The sequence below is a fragment of the Sciurus carolinensis genome, chromosome 1 (assembly GCF_902686445.1).
Source record: "Sciurus carolinensis chromosome 1, mSciCar1.2, whole genome shotgun sequence".
Taxonomy (NCBI): domain Eukaryota; kingdom Metazoa; phylum Chordata; class Mammalia; order Rodentia; family Sciuridae; genus Sciurus; species Sciurus carolinensis.
Genome location: NC_062213.1, coordinates 153,851,972 through 153,872,865, shown reverse-complemented (window position 1 = coordinate 153,872,865; position 20,894 = coordinate 153,851,972). Strand labels below are relative to the sequence as shown.

Genomic DNA, 20,894 nt, shown 5'->3' with positions numbered 1-20,894 from the left:
GCTGGGGAGATTAGCTCAGTGGTAGAGCACTGGCCATACTCATGCAAAGTTCAGCATTCAATTACAGTAAAGGGGTGGAAAAAAGGAACCAGAATATCAACATGCACAAATTTAAATAGTCAAACATGGATCTGCACAGAACTCATAATCATCTTTGTTAAATCATGATAAAGGGTACAGGCTTTAATATCGAATGTATGAGGGTTCATACCGATATGATGTTACACGATTATTCAATCTCCTTCACCTTCAGTTAACTTGGGTGGAAAATGGGACTTAGATCTTCATTGTAAGATTATCAGAGGCCTCAGTGAGCTCAGGAATTCATAAAACAATCGTCCTGATCAATAAAGTCAGGTTCCCTGTTTAGCTTATGTATACTTTTGATAAGAGAATTAAATGATACATAACACCTTTATAACTCCACAATTTCAGTTGGTTGGTGAGTGGTTTTCTTCCCTTTGGGCATAATCCTGTAGAAAAATCATTAGTGGTCCCAACTTCAGAACACCAATATATCAGCCATCCCAGGGTCAGCTCCCAAAACACCACCATCAGCACCAGGAAACTCAGAATCTCCATCCTACAGACAATTGGGGAGCTCTTCTCTTTATTTCCTCCCCAAATTGCTTTTAATTTCATATTCAGTGCTTTAGTAATTTCCTCAAAAGTCTCCCTGGACCTCCCCAGTTGATTGGATCCCCTGCTGTAAATTCTCATAGCAGCTTGCCCTGCTTCTTGTAGAATTTACTACAATTATAATTGAATAAGTAATTCTTAATTAGTTATTTTAAGTGCATCTCCAAGGTCAGTTCCACTAGATCTCTGTCTTGTCACTATATACACAGTACCTGGTGTACTCCCTTGCATATGGTAGGTACTTAACAACCACATGTGACTCAGTGAAAAGAAAGATGCTGGGCCCTAGTTAACTTATTTGGATCAACAAGTATATCATTCATAGATATAAATGCCATGGGTTATTTTATTCAATTCATAGGTATACTCTTCAGACTGAGGACTTCACTTCATGCATAGGATGTTTGTGATTGATAATCAACATAGCATATAATTAAGTTGCTTTCATCATGGTGGGGACGGATTTGTATAGATCCAGCCACACCCCTTCCCTTAATTTCTGTGCTCAATGGTATTCACTTATGACCTGGTGAGATTAATGACTATCACTCGAAGATGCCATGTCTTCTTGGGATGGACAAGTAAGAAAAGGAAGAGAGTGAGATAAACACTTTCCAGATCCAATGAAGTAGTACCATTAAGTTTGCCTCTAGAATTGAGTGTGTCTGAGAATAACTTCCTGAGTCTAGGATTCCTAACAGTGGAACAAACAAGTTGGGGTTGGGGGATACTTAATCAAGAAACTACAATGTAGAAGACATTGAATCCAATGACATTGATATAATCCTCCAGTGATAGTTGAAGAAACTGAGGTTCATAGATGTTAAGCAAATTTTCCCAGGTCAAAGAACTCAGATCCATAATTAAGACAACTGATCAGCAAAGGGTATAAAGAAAATACTGGAAAATGGCAAGAAAGAAAATATATGGGAAATAGAGAAGAATAGAATGGGTCTAGCACACAAAGGCCCAAGGACAGCCTCCTTTCTCCAAGAAATTACAGTTCTAACAGCTGGCTCTGTGACTCAGCCTACCTTCTTACTATGCATTCCATTCCACTTAAACGGCAAAGGTGCCAGGTATGTGAGGGTTTGAGAGTAGAAAAAAGGAAATGTCACCTTAGAACCACAGGGATAGAAAACACCTTAGTAGGGGTATCAGACACTGGGAAAATGTATGAGGGCTAATGAAAAAAGGGAGGAGCACCAGCAAGGGGAAGAAAAGGTACCCAAGAGAACAGGTAGTCACCAAATAAAATTCCTTCCAGTTTACCATTTTGCCCTGCATGAGTCATTACGATCACCACCTCTGCCCCTCCAGCATGCAACAGCTGTCTAATCCTCATCACAGGCAACCCTTGAGCTGGGTTTGTTGTGCAGAAATAATCTGAGAGAGAAAAAAACATTAAAGTAGTTCTACCATTGACCAAGTTGCTCATGTCAAGACCTGGAGACGTTTTTGAGACTTCCGCTCATTCATCATTGCCAATCACTTGCCAAGGCTTAGTCCCACCTCCCACAATGCTTTCAGGGTCACTAAGGTCCTTCTTCGTGGCTCCCTCCCAGTGCTATGCTACCTGCCTCTTAACACTGTTGATGTCAGATATAAGCTCCATGAGGTCAGGAACCAAGTCTACTATTTCACCATTATGTCTCCAGGGTTTAACACAATCCCAAGGCACATAGTAAGAGTTCAATAAATATTTGTGGGAAGAATAAATAAATATTTGTTGACTAACTGAATAGTATCACTTATTCAGTCTGCAAATATTTATTGAGTCAGGGCCCTGTGCTAGGTACCGTGTAAGGCACCTGGGATACAGTAAGCAAGACAAACAGTCCCCAACCTCTTAGAGCTCACAGTCTAGCATCCGCTTCTCTTTTTCTACTGCAGTGTGGTGAGGGATCTCAGATCGTATAGCATCTTGCGCGATTGTCACTCTCTGAGTTCTCTTGAGCTACATGACTTGATCCTTCAACATCTGTTCCTAAGCTATCTCTATGTTATTGTTTTTATCTCCTCACCAGCAAGGCAAAATCCTTGAAGGCAGGAAATGGTTTCGACATTTTGTATGTTTGTCCTCAGTCTACACAGACACTTCTTTTAAAAGACTGTTGTGTTTATCAAAAAGTGACCCATGCTTATCATGGTGATAGAAATCAGAATAGAGGTTGCTTGTGGGATGTGAGGATTGAGTAGACAGGGACTAGAGGGAGTTTTCTGGAGTGATGGAGATGTTATATATCTTACTGGTGGTATATCTTTTTGGGGTTATATCCTGATTGGGATTTATATCTTGAATGGGTTACAAGAGTGTATACATTTGTCAAAACGCAGATAGAGTCGGGCATGGTGGTATCATCCATGATATCAGCTACCAGGGCATCTAAAACAGGAGGATCTCAAGTTAGAGATGTCCTGGGTAGCTTAATGAGACTCTGTCTCAAAATAAAATATAAAAAAGTTGCGGATATAACTCAGTGGTAGAGTACTCCTGGGTTCAATCCCTAACACTGCAAAAAACAAATAAACTAACAAACAAAAAACCCACGTCAGGTCATGCACTTAAGATCTGTGTGCTTTGCTAAAGATAAATTTTTACCTTAATTAAAAATATCTTTAAGGCAAAACACGCTTTTTAAACAAATAAAAGTGTAAGTTAAAAAAAAATCCACGTGACCTGTGATCCCACCACTCAAAGAGAAACATTGCTTATATTTCAACATGTGTCCTTCCAAATTATCCTTTTACATAACACCACACACACACACACACACACACACATGCAGGAAGGATTCATATAGAATGTAGTGTCTTTTAATGTTTTATAAACAGTATACTATCATAAAAGGCTCTTTATCATTACCTTTTAAAGGATCAGTTCGATAAACTAGATAGAAATCAGGATCCTCCACTAGTTGCCAGAGCTTGTGGAGCCTGCGATGTCCCAACACTGTCAACAGCACTTCTTGAAGGTAAAACGCCCTCCCTAAGAAGCTTCCTAGACTAAGAACCATCCTCAGGCTATGGTGCTAATATTGCTAAATCTTAACTACCAGACTATCACTAACAGTAAATCTTCAGGCCGATGTCAAATTTATGATCAGCTTCTGTTTTTGAGAACATTCTAGTGACTGAGTACACCAAGCATCACCTCAGAATTCATTCTTCTGTCCCCTCAGAGAATTAAACTGTTAGAAGATCCAATTTATAGCATGTTACTATTTTATTTATTGTTTAATTTGTACAGATTTTAATTCAAACAGGGTTCCACATAATTGTATGGCTAGACTGTTGTGATCCACATCCTCATAAAACTCACCACAGCCTGAGATCATACAGGCGAATCTCACATTTATATCAGAAATTCAAACCACATCAAACTTAAGACATAATATTTGAAGTCAACAAAGCCACAGCCTACCTCTAACACTTCCCTTAAAATCCATTGCTAAATCAAGTTCCACAAGAAGACACCATATAGGTGAATATTCTAGTGGTTTCTTTGTTTCCTGATGTTGGAGCATAGCCTCAGACAGGAGAATTATTTGAAACTACCCAGAAAATCAGAAAAGCAAGGAGGAGAAGCAAAGATCTGTGAGAAAGAGAAATGTCTTTAGCTTTACACTTTTGGCAAGCGATAAAAGGCAGCTTTAGTGACAGCAGCCAGATGGAGATCAAATGACAACTGTGAGTTCATAATGGTCTCCAGCACTCTGGCAAGCACAGGGGCAGTAGGGGAAGTGGGAGGGGTCAGCTTTACTGGTACTACAAGCCAATCTGGTGCACATCAGCGTTATCTGACGTCAGCTAAAACCAGTTCTGAGGCGCTGCTGCCCCAGGACCAGCTGCTAGATGCTGAAAGCACCCTGGCCTGCCTCTGTGCATGCCCTGAGCTCCTGTCTATGACATTTACAGGACGCTACCAGTTAATTTATGCTCCCTGCAGCAGGAAGGATCCAGATGTTGAGGCTGCAGTTGCTGATCTGAAAGGAGTTCACAAATACAGGAAGCTCTCAGAGGATAAAAGAAAACATAAGGGTATTCTACAGTGAATTTGAGAAACTCATTGTTCTCTATTTAAAAACGCACACACAAGGAGTGTTTGGATAACATCAAGCCCCTTTCTTAGCACACAGAAATACATCATTCACATTATCAAAACTGCCTAAATATCTAAAGTGCACAAACGGGGAAGTTTGGTTCATCTGTAGAATAGGAGCACGTACGTATATTGGGTTTATCTGGGACTGTATTAAAATTCAGAGGAATTTTTCACAACAGTTAAGTGAGGGCTGGGAAGTCCGGTACTTTTGCCATCAGCAACAATGGCCCATATGTTAAAGAAAATAATAATAAGTGCAATATTTTTCTTAGATGAAGGAGTTAAGAACAAATAGTATTAGAAAGGAATTGGAAAATGGGTGTCACGTAACTAACATTGATGGCGTCCTACTACATGCTATGTACTCTAAGTGCTGTATGAATACTCATTATCTTATTTAATGCTCATAATGAACTTACGGCTTTTGTCAGGAAAGAGAAAAAAGAGGTTAGGTGACTTGCCCAAACCTGAGTTAAGTCACATTCTGAACACTACTGATGTCATGTGAACTGGAGATGTTCTGGAGGAAGAGTATAGACGGTGTAGGATGTGAGATCCTGGCCCAGCCACTGAGCTGTGGGTCCTTTGAGCCAGGAGCTAGCTTAATTTCTCCAAAAGACTACAGTCCTCTCAGCAATGAAATGAAGAAGATAGCAGCCTCATGGATTATTGTGAGAGTCTAGTGATGTCATATAAATAAAAATTTACTCATAGTGCCAAGCATATGATAAGTATTTAACAAGTTAGGTTTTGTTATTAATGGATACAAGCATAATCAGAGAGACAGTCTCTAAACCTGAAGCTATTACAGTGGTGGTGATGGTACAACTTCTTCATCTTTCAAAACATCCTGGAAACCAATTCACTGTTGCACACGTTTTATGAGAAGGTCCTCTGAATGTGCACACAAGGGTTGAAGTTTTGACATCTCTGATTGTTGAAAACTATGCTAATATGTGTCTCAGGTTAAGAGGAAGTTCTTTTTTATTGATAAAAACTTAGAAAAGAATGAAGGGAAACATCCATGACGTGGATGTCAAGAAGTAACCTGAGAAAAACTAAATCACAGCATTGTAAAAGCCTGGCATTAAGGGCTCCCCACAGCTAGAACCAAAGAAATGAGGATTACCTTCGGTCTTAGGGCAAGTTTAGCTTCAGGATCACAGATGGACTTGTTTTGATAGTTTACATAAAAGACATAAATCCAAACTTTTAAAGTGGAGTAGAGGGTCCAGTTGCTAGGGATAATTAGAGACATGCCAAATTAACCAAACTTAATTCAGATGGTCATTAAACAATGACCCCACCTGGTTTGCAGTCGTTTTACCATCTGTTGTAGCTGTTTCTTCTCAGATGGGAGAGTTCCCACTAGCTCCCAGGTGTGACCTGTTTATTAGGACTCAGTGCCAAATCACACTGCATAGCATTTGGTAACCAGACAATATATTGAGGTTAATACAGCAAGTTCTAACAAAACCTCAGTTGACCTGTGGAGATGGACTAAAATTTTTGAAAGTTCGAATCAAAGCAAGGAAAACGACTGTGTTTTTAATTCCTTAGATACATTCTCCGGTGATTGAATTTTTAAGACTTTTGTGGTCTTTTGTAAGTACTACAAAAGTGACTGAAGAAAATCATAGAATAAATACAGAATAACAAAATGATGAAGTCAAGAGTATTAGAACTAGAAGTGACTTAGAGTCATGATCAGAGTGTGTCTCAAGGGCTATAGGTGAGTTGGGGCCAGGGGTGAGTGGAAGACTGCATCTTGCAAACTTCTGCCCTGACCCCCACTTCTAGCCGGCTGCTTCAGGCATACCTGGTTTCTATCCATCTATGTGTAGAAGTATGCCTTCTATGTCTTTTGGGAAAAGGAAATTTTCTTTGGGGAAAAAAAAGCTTACAAATATTTGACAAATAAGGAAACCAAGGAACAGAGAGGGTAAATAACCTGCCTCAGGTGATACATCATTCAAGCCACATTCTTGGAGGGACATCAAACTAGATTTATCATAGTTGGCTATATATGCAATGTAGCTATCTACATCGTATTTTACAGCATAATTTTAAAAGTTCCTTAAGTACAAACCAGATGTAAGATATAAACAACCATGTAGGGAAGAATAGAGGTACTTTGGATTAGACAGAGGAGAGTGAGGGGAGGGGAGGGGGCATGGGGGTAGGAAAGATGGTAGCATGAATTGGACATTATTACGCCATATACATCTATGACTACATGACTGGTGTCATGTACAATCTGCATCGTGTACAATCAGAAGAATGAGAAGTTATACTCCATTTATGTGTGATGTGTCAAAATGCATTCTAGTGTCATGTATGACTAATTAGAACAAATTAAAAAAAGATACAAACAACCAAATAAGTCTATAAACAGACCTTTGGTATTTGATAGTGATGCTTTCCCCAAAATGGGAGGACAGCTTGCCAAGGCTGAAGCTCCAGCTGAGAAAGCAAAATCCCTGACACTTTTCTGCTTAGTGACCAGTGATACTAATAAGATTTCCCCCTACTATATCTTAAGGGGATGAGCTGGAACATATGGCAAAAATCCGTGCAGGTCAATGACAGAATGTTAAGTACGATCCATCACTTTGCCGCAAACTGATGCGGCCCGTGAAGCACAAACATCGAGGGTCCATAATGGACAGCCAGAAAACAGAGCGCTCACTGTAGCCTTTGGTTACTAAAAAGGAGGCTACTTTGGACCTCTACGATATAAGGTCATATGGTAGCCAGAAAGAGTGCTGTCAGATAAACGTGGCTGTGGCCAACTTCTAAGACCAGTCATCCAGAAATGAGGGCTCCAAAAGACCCCGTCCTGGGCCCTTTTCGAAAGATCGCAGTCTTACAAGGCTTAATCTTAAATTATTCTGTTTTAATATTTAATATCTTCCAGACCTGGAGCCCGACATTTCATTGCCAAAGTAAAGCAGGACCAAAGAGAAATAGCCACATGCATATTATTCACAGGACAACAGAAATCTTATAAGCAATTTCAAAGTATAAGTTTACTGATGGAAATTTCCAGTTAATAAAGATTAAATGCTTACCAGCACCAAGACAGAGCGCTAAAGTTCAAATAGCCATAAAGAATGCTCTAATTTTCGTTTACTCCTTATTTCTTCTGTTTCAGTCTCCTAAGTACTTCTCAACTTGCTTGTCTTCATCTTCATGGTGCTTGCTGCAAGTTGCTGCTATAATAAAACATCCCATCTTTGTTCTTTAAAATCTCCCAATTCAAAAATCACCTTCATAAAACCTTTAACGTTGTTTTCCTCATCCTTATCATCTCTTTATGCTACACTGAAAGAATAAGCCTTGAAGCTTGGCTATTAAGCACCTATTCATCTATTGGGTTTTATGTGTGTACAATACAGACTAGTAGAGATCACAAATCCTTAGTTTACCAAATAGACCAGTTTATAGCTCCTGGGGGGGGGAAATATATATATATATATATATCCCCCCCAGGAGCTATAAATATATATATATATAGACATATATATATATATATGACAAAGGTTTGGGTGGGGTGGAGGAAGTTTGAAGAATAAAATGCAGATAAGGGTCAAAATCCTCTGTAGTTAAAAAATATGAGCTGCAAAATAGAATTCTATCAAGATATCTTCCTTTCTGATATGTGAAAAGAGATCAGAAGGTTTATGGCCCTATGTTCTGGTTTATTCATTACATCTTTAAATACGTATTATTCCTTCTGCAATATCTGATTTAACAAATATATACTAAGGGTCTATTCTATGTGAGGCACTGTTCTGGTCACATAGAGATTAAACAGTGAACAAAATAAAATCCTACCCCATTGAACTTATACTTGAGGGCTTGGGTGGGCAGGAGAGGGGAGTCGGATAACAAATATATATAAGTAAAAAATATATGTGAGAAGGTGACCAGTGGTATGATTTTAAAAAGAGAGAGAATGGGGCTTTGGGGCTCAGAAGTGTCACAGAGTAGAGGTGTTACACCTAAAGAGTGAACAGGGTAGCCTCATTCATTCTGACCAGGACTGGAAGTAAGCATCTCAAGAAAGGATATTCCAGGCATGCAGTCAGTACAAAGGCCCTGAGGCAAAAGGAGACCAATGCAGCTAGAAAGGAAAGACGAAACCCGAGTTTGAAACAAATCTCTATTCGCCTCACTCTGCTGCAAGGGCGGGAATTGGGGGTGGGGGGCGGTCTGTGTAAGCTACATGCCTCTGCAGCTGAAAAAAAAACCATTTTAGTGTTAGCAGCTAATCACAGAAGTGGATACTTGCTGGTGTCAGCTCCGAGGGTTGCAGCTAGCAAAGCCAGATTCTTCTCCACTCCACTACTATCCAGTGGTGTGTTGCAGCTTTTAATGACTGGCTATGCCCTCCAGTGTTGTAGCAGAACCCAGAAGCTCACTGACAATTTCTTTCTGAGTTCTTGTCTTGTAAATTTGAAGAATGAAAGCCATGGAGAATAACCAAAGGCAAAAGTGAAAGGAATAGGATTTATTTAAGTGAGAAGAAAAAAGATAGAACTCTGGCAAGGCAAGAGGGGACCTGAGAGCAGATTGCCACTTAAATACAAGTCTAGGAGCTTATATAGCTACTGGATAGAGGCACTGATCAATTCCTATGCTAATCAGGTCTTGGAAAAGTACCAACTCTATTGGTCAAATTTTACGCTAATCCAGTCTTGGAAAAGTACCAATGCTGTTGATTTGGTCTGTGACTTTCTAATTGGTTGTGCTCTTTTAGCCTTGAGTTTGAATTTTCCTGTAAACTCCATTTGGGTACACCCCCACTTCCATTCCCCATTCCCCAGCCTCTGCTCTAGACAAAGGCTTGGCTGGAATGTTTGTAATGTTTCTACAGATTTTCATGGAGTGATCTTTACATTTGAAAAAAATCTTAATTGGGGTCCACTGCCTATCCAACTTATTCATGAGCATGGGGGAGTAAAAGATGAGTTCGGGGTAGGAATCAGATTTTTTTAAATACAACTGCTTTACAAAATATAATTCAGAACCCATATAATTCACCCTAAATGTACTCTTTGATGGGTTTTACTATATTCAGAGAGTTGTACAATTTGATAATTAATAATCTCTCAATATTAGTACAGTTTCAACATAAGAAACAGATTTTGCTGGGTGTTTTGAGACACAGGAAGGACTTTGAATCTTACTGAGCGAGTGAAAAGAGAAACCGTCACTTTAGCAGCTAGAGGTGAAGGGACAAAGGACAAAAGCAGAGAAACCAGTTGTTACATTCATCCAGGTGGAACATGGTGGTGGTGGTGAGAAAAGGTTGAATGATTTTACATTTTGAAGTAAAGCCAGTAGGATTTGCTGATGGGCTGAATGTGGGTTGCAAGAGAAAGGAATCAAGAATAACACCCAGGTTTGATTGTTAGTGGAACTACAAAGTAATGCAACCACTCTGGAAAGCAGATTTTTCAAAAAACTAGAAATGGAACTACCATGTAATCCAGTTATCCCACTCCTTGGTACCTAAAATCAGCATACTATCAAGACATAGCCACATCAATGCTTATAGCAGCATAATTCACAATAACCAAACTATGGAACTAACCAAGGTGCCCTTCAACAGATGAATGAATAAAGAAAAAGTGATTTATATATACCATGGAATATATAAGGAGAATGAAATTATATCATTTGCTGGTAAATGGATGGAACTGGAGATTATCATGCTAAGTGAAACAAGCCAGACTCAGAAAGCCAAAGGTTGAATGTTTTCTCTGATATTCGGAAGCTAGTACAAAATAAAGGGGGAATAGAGAAAGGAAAAAGGTGGGTAGATTCCATCAAAATAGAAGAAAGATCAGTGGACTAGATAAAGGAGACTGAGGGGAAGGGAGAAAAAATGGGATAAGGTAAGAACAGTGAAATGAATTTGACCTAACTTTCCAATGTACATACATGAATATACCACAGTGAATCTCACCATCATGTATATCTGCAAGACACTAACAAAACAAAACAAAACAAAACAAAAGCCCTAAAAGTAAATAGCAGAAAGATCAGTAGAATAGAAAGAAGGGAACAGGAGGAGGCAGGAGGGAGGGAAAGGGAAAATACTGGGGACTGAATTAGAGTAAATTGTATTCCATGCTTTTATGTCAAAATGAATCCTAAGGGGCTGGGGAGATAGCTCGGTTGGCAGAGTGCTTGCTTTGTAAGCACAAGGCACTGGGTTCGATCCCCAGCACCCAAAAAAAAAAAAAAAAAAAAAAAAAAAGAATCCTGATATTATGTATAACTTAAACAAAACCAATGGAAAAAAAAAAAAAAAAAAAAAAGGAGTAATACCCAGATTTGGAGGTCAAACAGCAGGAAGAATGGAGTTATCCTTGACCTATAGTAGGATCAGTTTTAGGACAATCAAAAGGGCATCTTTTGTCATTTTAAGTTGGAGATGCTTATTGTACATTGGCATAACGACTATGAGTAAGCTCTGAGGTTCAGAAGAGATGACTGACCAGGTTGGAAATACATCTGGGAGTCATCAGCATATAAATATTTAAGGACATGAGACCAGATGAAGTCACCAAGAGAGTGAGTGAGGATATAGAGAAGAAGTTCAAGGACTGAGCTGTTAAGAGGTTAGGGAGAAGAAAACTTCTGTTCTGTGCATGGCACAGTGGTATATGCCTATAATCCCAGCTACTAAGCAGGCTGAGGCAGGAGGATCATAAGTTTGAGGCCAGCCTCAGCAACTTCATGAGATCCTGTCTCAAAATAAAAATAAAATAAATAGAAAGGACTGAGTGTGTAGTAGCTCAGTGGTAGAGTACTCCTGGGTTCAATCCACGGTATCACCAGGAAAAAAAAAAAATAAGGAAAAGAAAACTTTGTAATGAAATTGATGAGTGAATAGAATCACCTAGAATCACCTCCTCTATTTCAGAAACCTATTCAAGGTGCAGGAACAAAAAACCAATGGCTGAATACCAACTCAGACAACCTGCCTTCCTCACCAGTGATTAGTCCACCAGGCAGAGACTTTCAGAACATTCCTCCTGTGCTGGAAGCCTTCTGATGCACACTTTCCACTTGGGAGTTGGTGAAATGGGGTGAAGGACTCTTAAAGAAATCCTCCTCATCTGACACCTCCACTCGCTGGGCCTGTGTGTCTGGTGAAATGCAAATACCTGATGGCAGCCAAGAGGTTGACCCAAAGTTCAAAATGATACCGTGAGTCCACTATCAGTGACTCTGAACAGTCAAAGAGAATTTCCAAAGGTAAGGACTTCCTAAACACACAAAAAGATGGCACTGGGGGTATTATGTTAGTTTTTAATGGTAGGTAATAAATTACCACAACATAGCTTAAAACGACATATATTTATTATCTCACAATTTCTGTCCATCAGAAGTCTAGGCATGGTTTAGAAGGATTCTAGGGATCTCAGAAGAATAAAACCCCTGTTGGCCAGGCTGCATTACCATCTGGAGGCTTGACAAGGGAAGGATCTGTTTCTGAGTTTCTTTGGGTTGTCAGAAAAATTTGTTTCCTTGCACAAGCTATATTTGCTTCTTTCAAACCAACAGTGGAGAAATAGACCCAGTCTCTCTTCAGAGAAGGACTAGTTATTTTTTGAAGGCCTCACTTATATAAAGTCAGGCCTGGGGCTGGGGAGATAGCTCAGTTGGTAGAGTGCTTGCCTCGCAAGCACAAGGCCCTGGGTTCAAATCCCTGGCACCACAAAAAAATAAATAAATAAATAAAAATAAAGTCAGGCCTAAGAGAATGTTCCTTTCTTTAAGTCAAGTCAACTGATTAGGGACCCTAATCACACCTACAAAGTTCTTTCACCTTTGCAACAAAATGCTATATGATCATGGGGGATCTGGCACCACTGCCACATTCTGTTGTTAAAGCAAGTCCTGTGTTTTGCCCACACTGAAGGAGGGGTGGATTAATCAGAATGTAACACCAGAGACTGGAGATCATCAAGGTCATGTTAGAATTTTGCCTACCACAGTGAAGGTACAAGAACCTAAACTTTAGTGTTAAATTTAACAGGAAGTACTGAGCCTATAAAAGAGCTCATATTTTGGGTGACCATAATATTGTTGAATAATCCTCTCTGGGGAAAACTGACGGACATTCACAGGCCTGCTTTGAGAAAATAATATCACCAGCCAATACAAAAAAATAGACAAAATAACAAAATCAAGATGTCAGCAACCTTGTGATTTATCAATGAAATACAATTCTAGGAAGGTGGTAAATACATCTGTTAGTCAGATGAGACGCGGTGGTGCACACCTGTAATCCCAGCAACTCAGGAGGCTGAGGCAGGAGGATCACATTTTGAGGCCAGCCTGGGCGATTTAATGAGCCCATCTCAAAATAAAATAGAAAAAGGGCTGGAGATGTAACTCAGTGGTAGAATGCTTCAGTATAGGTGAGGGCCTGGATTCAATCCTCAGTCCTGCAAAAAAAATCAAAAAGTGATCTTATCATTTTTTTTTTTTCCTGATGGTACTGGGGATTGAATCCAGGGTCTCCCCTATGCTGAAGCACTCTATACTGAGCTATGCCCCAGTCCTTTTTCTATTTTGTTCTGAAACATGATCTCACTATGTTGCCCCTGCTGGCCTGGAATTTGCAATTCTCTTGCCTCAATCTCCCTAATACTAGTGTTTACAGGTGTGCCACCACACTCTGCTTGATCTTATCCTTTAATGTGAACAATGATCTAATACTGATATAACAAACATTTTAGATGTTAGAGCATTTACTACTCTTTGAAAAAAGAAACATTATAATTCTCTATTACAGAAACCAGTAGTAGAAATGTATATAGGATAAGAATGAAGCTGGGTGGCACATACCTGTAATCCCAGTAGCTCAGGAGGCTCTCAAGTTCAAAGCCAGCCTCAGCAAAAGCAAGGCAGTAAGCAACTCAGCAAGACTCTGTCTCTAAAATAAAATACAAAATAGGGCTGGGGATGTGGCTCAGTGGTCAAGTGCCCCTGAGTTCAATCCCCAATACCACACCTCAAAAAAAAATAAGAGTGAAGAAAATACAAAAATATTTTAAATATGAAAAGCAGGTAGCAGGGCTAAAATAAGTTATTTTGGGATGCGTGGGGGGGGGGCAGGGCACAGGGGAATGAACTCAGGAGTACTCTACCATTAAGCCACATCCCAAGCCCCTTTTATTTTATTTTGAAACAGGATCTCACAAAGTTTTTGAGGCTGGCCTTGAACTTGTGATGCTTCTGCCTCAGTCTCCTGAGTCACTGGGATTAGAGGCCTGTGCCACCACACCCAGAGATTTAACAGTTCCCGAGTACATATTTCCATATGACTTCCAAACATAACCATTTGGCATTCTTATAAGTACTCTAGTACAATGTCACTGTAGGCCTATGTTCTTGTAGCACCTGAGGCTACCAAAGAGTTTTAAAAATGACTTATTGGAGTTATACTGATTATAAAGCTCTATTTAGCTAGCTAGCTAGCTATTAAACTGATCTAGAGAAATTCCTCTGATTTACCATTAAACACCAACTCCTCCCAAGACTAATAACATTTACAAAATAAATAATCTATGGTCACTCTAATATATAACTGCAATTTGTGTAGCTAAATGCAGTTCCTACTTCCAGCCATGAGGGCAGTTTGGGAGAATCACAGATAAAGCATCTGGGTAAACTCATCAATGAGGTAAAATAATATAACATATGCGAGTCACAAAGTATGACAAATGAATATTTTTGAATATTGGGAGACTAAGAGTATCTCACAGAGAAAACTCCACAACACTTGAACAAATAACTTTCCTATGTGGTCAAATATAGCATGCAGAGACTAAACTTATATTTTTGCCATTTTATCACACATTTATACTGCATATAATTGACTTGGGTGGGGCACTGTTAGGACTGTGTTTCATTTGAATTGGTGTAAACAATACATGAGTTCTACTATCCCACGGCTTCCATTCAGATGACTAAAGTCATGGGACTTTCAGCATAGCTAGCTGATGACAGTGGATACTATTTTGTCTCAAAATCCAGTTGAAGCATGGCCATATGAATTTGATTCTAAGCTCTTTACAGGAAAAAACCAGGAATTGTACAGTTCTTGGTATATAATAGGACATAAAAAGTATTTTTGAACTAATGTTTAAGGTGGGATATCAGAATTCACTCAATGCACAGAACTTCAGGATTCTGAGATTTTTCTTAACTCTCAGATTCTATTCAACTCAATAAACAAATGTGTTTTTTGCTAAATGCAGGAAATGTGCTAGGTGCTAAGGACACCAAGCTGATAAGTCAGTCCTTGCTGTCAAGAAACTCACATGAGGGCTGGGGAGATAGCTCAGTCGGTAAAGTGCTTGCCTTGCGGGCACAAGGCCCTGGGTTCGATCCCCAGCACCACAAAAAACAAAAACAAACAAACAAACAAAAAAACAAAAAAGAAACTCACATGAGCCTGCAGGGTGTTACATGCCTATAATCCCAGTAACTCTGAAGACTGAGGCAGGTGGACCATAAGTTTGATGCCAGCCTGGGCAACTTAGAAACTGTCTCAAAAAATGTGGGGAGTGGAGGTTAGTGATGTAGCTCAAAGGTAGAGTGCCCCTGGGTGCAATCCCAGTACTACCAAATAAATTAATTAATCATAATTTTTAAAAAATAAAAAATTAAAAGGGCTAGGGTGTAACCCTGTGGTAGAGTGCCCCTGGGTCCAACTCCTAGTACTCGAGAGAAAAAAAAAAAAAGAGAAAAGAAAAGAAACTCACATTATTTCCTAATTCTTTGTCAGCTTGTTGTCACACTTCCTTTTAAAGAACCTCTAAGAAATAGGTAGTGGATAGACCCTTGGAGTTCCGTAGAACACATTCCAACAATCTCGAGATGTTGACTCAGGCCAGATTGTATAATTTGGGTTTTGTCTGCAAAACTTAAAATGCTTCAATACCTACCTAAATTTCAATGTTGAGGGTTTTGTTGTTGTTGTTGTTTTGCTGGGCTGGGGATTGAACCCAGGAACTCTACAGATGCTCGGAAAACACTCCACCATTAAACTATGTCCCCAGCCCCAATGTTGAGGAGCTCTTTAACAAAAACATCTCATGTAAGGATTTAAGGCATGGATACGAAATACATGGCACCCTTGGGTGAATTAGGCACTGATGATGACTATTCCTTTACTCAAACATTGTCCCTTTTAGGAACTGTGTGCAAAGTGGCAGCTCAAATAAATGAACCAGAAAACCAAACTATTCTTTTCCACTAAATAAAGATTCAAGGAGCTGGAGAGTATTTTGCCTAGAATGATAAAAGCATAGGATCACAAAATTCCCATGTACCTTTGCAAAATTTACCTCTGTGACCTGTAGCAGTGCAGAGACCTTAATAATGTAAGCAATGTTTTGAATGCAAGCATATGGGAGGCATTTTTACCACTTGAGTGACTTCAGTAGGTTTATGAAATGTTTTTGCATATATTGCATAAACTCATAAAATAAAGGAAGGGACTTTTGAACTATTCAGTGAAATCTGTACATTAAAGTTTGTTTTAAAAAACATGTAACTTCTGCTTGCAGTTATAAAGCTCTGCTTTCCTCCTACAAGTTGCCATTATCTCAAAGGTGAAATTTCAGCATATGACTAAAAAGTCCTATAGTTACAGCTTCATGATTCAGCATCTGACATCAATAATTCACAGTGAGATCACAGACTTTCTGTGGAAGATAGTGACATACTCACTTGCCTTATGAAAAATAGTTCAGGGTATGCCCAGAGCATTTTGAATTTTTGCTGTGGCTGGCTTGTGTGGGTGTCAGATATTTGACTCTCAGCTATTGTGCATACAGAAGGACCCTTCTTTGGAAAATGCACTTTGAGAAAGGTGAACTTGGGTTGTCAGGCTGAAATTCTGACATGTGGTCACCAGCTCCCCACGGATATACACGCTAGGTCAGGGTTTCCCAGAGCTACACGTTGCTGGTGGGAAGCCTTTTTGCTTTTTGTGGAAAAGATTCCAACTTGGTTCCCTGCCATCACTAAACACAAATGTGTTGGTTTTTCTTTTTTGAGCTTCCAACCCTTGCGACTTTCCAAAAATAAATCAAACCAGCCATCAGGGCACCGAAATACCACTACTACTAATAAGCAGCTTTGCTTAGACTTACACAAAACTTCTGAGGTAAACTTTGCCCTGGAGGTCTGGACATACTTTTTTTTTTTTTTTTTTTTTTTTTTTTTTTTTTTAAATGTAACCTGCTTACTAATAATTACTAGACTTGGGTGCATTAACCCTGGAAATAGATTCTAATAGCAATCCCTTAAAACAAAAGATATGAAACAATAATTTTAAAATGTGCACCAACTAGAAAAACAATCGGCAGGCTGCTGCAGCCCAAACTGAAGTCACCTCCTGCTACCGCAACGTCCTCCACTCCAGATGGCCCCCCCACCAACCGGATAAGGGAATCCGCTCCGGCCCCGCCTTCCCGGTCTCTGCACCACCCGCGTCCCCTCCGCTCTCCACCCTCCTAGCTCCGCCTTCTTCCGCTCCTCTCAGCCGGGCTCTCAGAGCTGGGGTCAAATTGCCGAAGCAGTCTAATTTGCATGGACCAATGACTGCAGTGCATGCAAATGAGACGGAATGTGGTTGGTTGAGGATTGGCAGGATAACTCCGGCGAGCCAGGCCCTTTGTCCTCCAGTGGCTGTGAAGCAGCTGCCCTAGTGGTGTCGCGGTTCTTGGCGAGGCTAGGGCCCGCGAGCGAGCGACCCGGCGAACGGGGCAGGAAGGCAGGGACGGCGCGGCAGCGTTGATCGCTGCAGGAGGAGCCCGGGCGGGCGAGGGGCTATCGGACTGCGCGGGATCGGAGCGCGCCACAAGAAGCCCGAGAGCGAGTGCAGAGAGCTGGCGCCCGCGCGCCCACGGTGGCAGGAGCAGCCCGCACGCCGCGCTCTCTGTGAAGGACTTGCAGTTGCAATATGACTTTGGAGGAATTCTCGGCTGGAGAGCAGAAGACCGAAAGGTAAGTCCGCCTGCGAACTTATCCGGCCTGAACTCCTCTCGCCCTCCCGGCGCATTTCCCGGAGTGTTTGGGCTGTGGAGTTGCAGGGAAGCAAGCGGAAAAGTTTGTCTAGGGCACCTCCCGCCCTCACTCCCTCGGGATCCTCGAGGGGCACCCGTCAACGGAAACTACCCCGCCGGGGCTTTGCGAAGTCTGAATGGCTTCCGTGGCAGAGAGCCTGTGCTCGTGACCCCCGGGGAGGGTGACGGGGAACTCTCGGGGCTTCTCACGGGACACCCGGTCTCCGGGCGTGAGAGGGGTCATAAGGGGTGACGCGGCCAGGGCAGTCCGGGTTTGCAGAAAGCCCGGGTGCTCTGGCCCTCGGTGCAGAGGGGAGGGTTCGGCAGTGACCCCAGGGCTCGGCAGTAACCCGAGGGCTCACAGGTCCTCTTGTTTTTGTTCGCCCATAGGATGGACAAGGTGGGCGATGCCCTGGAGGAAGTGCTCAGCAAAGCCCTGAGTCAGCGCACCATCACCGTAGGGGTGTACGAGGCGGCCAAGCTGCTCAACGTGTAAGTGGGGCCGTCGCTGTCCCCTCGTGGCACCCCCTTCCCACCCCAGCCTGCGGAGGTCGCCTCCGGGACGCCCCTCACCCTTCAGTGCCTCTCTGCGCAGTGCATCTGCTGCTTGCTGCCTGCCCCGGGTTGGGTGGGGGGAGCCAGAGGCCGGAGGTGACCCCGGGAGCCGGCTGGGGCTGCGGGTGCCCACGCGGGTCTGGGGAGCCTCTGCACTTACGCGTTTTGCCCACTGCCCTCAGCGACCCGGATAATGTGGTTCTGTGCCTGCTGGCGGCAGACGAGGACGACGATAGGGATGTGGCTCTGCAGATCCACTTCACTCTGATCCAGGCGTTCTGTTGTGAGAACGACATCAACATCCTGCGCGTCAGCAACCCGGGCCGGCTGGCGGAGCTCCTACTGCTGGAAACAGACGCGAGCCCAACTACGAGCGAGGGCGCAGCGCAGCCCCCGGACCTGCACTGCGTGCTGGTTACGGTAAGGGAGAAGGGAACTGCGACCAACTGGGGCTAGAACCCTGGAAGGAAGCGAGCCAGGGCTGAGTGATCCGGCTGCAGACCTGTATGGGTGGGGGTCAAGAGTGTGGCTGCCTTTGCCCCACTAAAGTGTGTGGTGGACTTTCAGCCGAGAGGTACTAGTTTCATCATCAGGATTTTCTCTGGTACAGAACAAGTCTAAGCACGTTGGCTGGTGCCAACAGCGGAAGAGATCCCTGTGAGTCAGCAGTCAGCCCGGCTACTCCCTACCTACATCTGCACTACCTCGCGTGACTAATTCCTTTAGCAGGGCAGATTAGATAAAGCCAAATAAATTCCTGGCTCACCCCTCATTAAGAAGTCAGCTTCATTCTCTGCCAGTCAAAGCTAAAAATAGAAATGGTGTAGGAGACTGACCTTATTAATTCCCTAGAAATACATTAAGAGACTTCAGTGGAATTTTTTTTCTTTGAAAATCTTGCAATTTTTAAATGCATCCCCCACCCCATAAAGCTTTTGGAAGGTAGACAAGATGTTTTTAGAGGTAAATGTGCTGGCTTTGTCTTCAGAATTTTGCTCCTTTTGACTGGTTTAGGGAAGTGCAACCTCCTAATGCTACTTCTGAGAAGTACTACGCATTGTCTTTTGGAAGATAACAGGTGGCAATTTCAGTTAGCTGTTCAGCTCCCATCTTAGTGCACACACAGCATGGAAATACTTTTCAGAATTGTTACATTCAAGGCTCTGCCAGGGTACAAATACTGGAGGGCAAACCTGTGAATGATCCTGTCATGCAAAATTGAATAGATATGCAAACTTATGTTCATGGCCCATTGTGGATTTCATGTGGTTAGACTTTGCAGAGTACAGTTTGATAGATAATTACTTTTAGTGGTTTTACAGGAAACCCAACTACCTAGAAGAATTTATTTTGTTTGTGCTTATAACTCGTCTCCTTGTCACATAGCCAAAATATAGAATGTTCAGGTATCTTCCTTTCATTAATAGTGTAATTATTAGCAAATGCTGATGATTTTATGGGAAATTAATTTTTCTAAATTTGTTCCCAGAATCCACATTCATCACAATGGAAGGATCCTGCTTTAAGTCAACTTATTTGTTTCTGCCGGGAAAGTCGCTACATGGATCAGTGGGTTCCAGTGATTAATCTCCCTGAACGGTGATGGCATCTGAATGAAAATAACTGAACCAAATTGCACTGAAGTTTTGAAATACCTTTGTAGTTACTCAAGCAGTTACTCCCTACACTGATGCAAGGATTACAGAAACTGATGTCAAGGGGCTGAGTGAGTTCAACTACATGTTCTGGGGGCCCAGAGATAGATGACTTTGCAGTTGGAAAGGTGAAAATGAAGAAAGAAGCTGTGTTGAAACAAATACAAGTCAAAAGGAACAAAAACTACAAAGAACCATGTGGGAAGGAAAACTATGTATTAATTTAGGATGGTTGAGTTACATTAAAATAAACCAAATATTCTTTGTTAAAAGTTTAAATGTGCAGCAGTAGTTTGGGTATTTTGGTTTATATTCCTCCCTCAAGTTTAAAAAAAAAAAAAAAAAACTGAAAGGGTTAATCATATTTTAAAACCATATTTTATTGTATTTTGATGAGATGTTAAATTCTCAAAAGTTTTATTATAAATTGTACTAAGTTATTTTATAACATGAAAGGTTATTTATGCTATAAATTTTTGAAACAATACCTACAATAAACTGATATGGAATAATTGCATCATTCTCAGTGTATGCTTTTGTCTTTTGTTAGCTTGGACTTGTATTAACAGACATTTCGCTGGTGGCTTGCTCGACCACTAGGTCAGAAAAACGTAATTTAAGAGGAATTGGAGTTGGGGTTAGGAAAAAGAAAAGGTTACATATTCAACTTGCAGGCTGGAGATGCAGCTCAGTGGTAGACCACTTGCCTAGCATGCACCAAGCCTTGAGTTCAATCCTCAGCACTGCAAACCCAAAAACCTTGATGAGGTTCAACTTGCAAAATATGAAAAATTACAACTTAATGATGTTAGTGCTATAGTAAAATTGTGTGCAAAA

At 41.3% G+C, this 20,894-nt stretch overlaps 1 protein-coding gene across 1 annotated transcript; it reads left to right on the top strand.

Annotated features, from left to right (window-relative positions):
- Positions 1-17,452: 17,452 nt before the first annotated feature.
- On the top strand, positions 17,453-20,579 carry Gadd45a (growth arrest and DNA damage inducible alpha). The gene is made up of 4 exons (XM_047556769.1): positions 17,453-17,788; positions 18,238-18,339; positions 18,585-18,822; positions 19,892-20,579. The coding sequence occupies exons 1-4, from the start codon at positions 17,745-17,747 to the stop codon at positions 20,003-20,005; spliced, it is 498 nt and encodes a 165-aa protein (XP_047412725.1). The 5' UTR covers positions 17,453-17,744; the 3' UTR covers positions 20,006-20,579.
- The last annotated feature ends 315 nt before the right edge of the window (positions 20,580-20,894 follow it).

Bases quoted from the DNA above. Each gene is read 5' to 3' on its own strand.
- Gadd45a (XM_047556769.1), top strand. From the start codon at position 17,745: ATGACTTTGGAGGAATTCTCGGCTGGAGAGCAGAAGACCGAAAG. The intron at 17,789-18,237 runs GTAAGTCCGCCT...GTTCGCCCATAG, and splicing joins GGAGAGCAGAAGACCGAAAG to GATGGACAAGGTGGGCGATG. The intron at 18,823-19,891 runs GTAAGGGAGAAG...ATTTGTTCCCAG, and splicing joins TGCACTGCGTGCTGGTTACG to AATCCACATTCATCACAATG.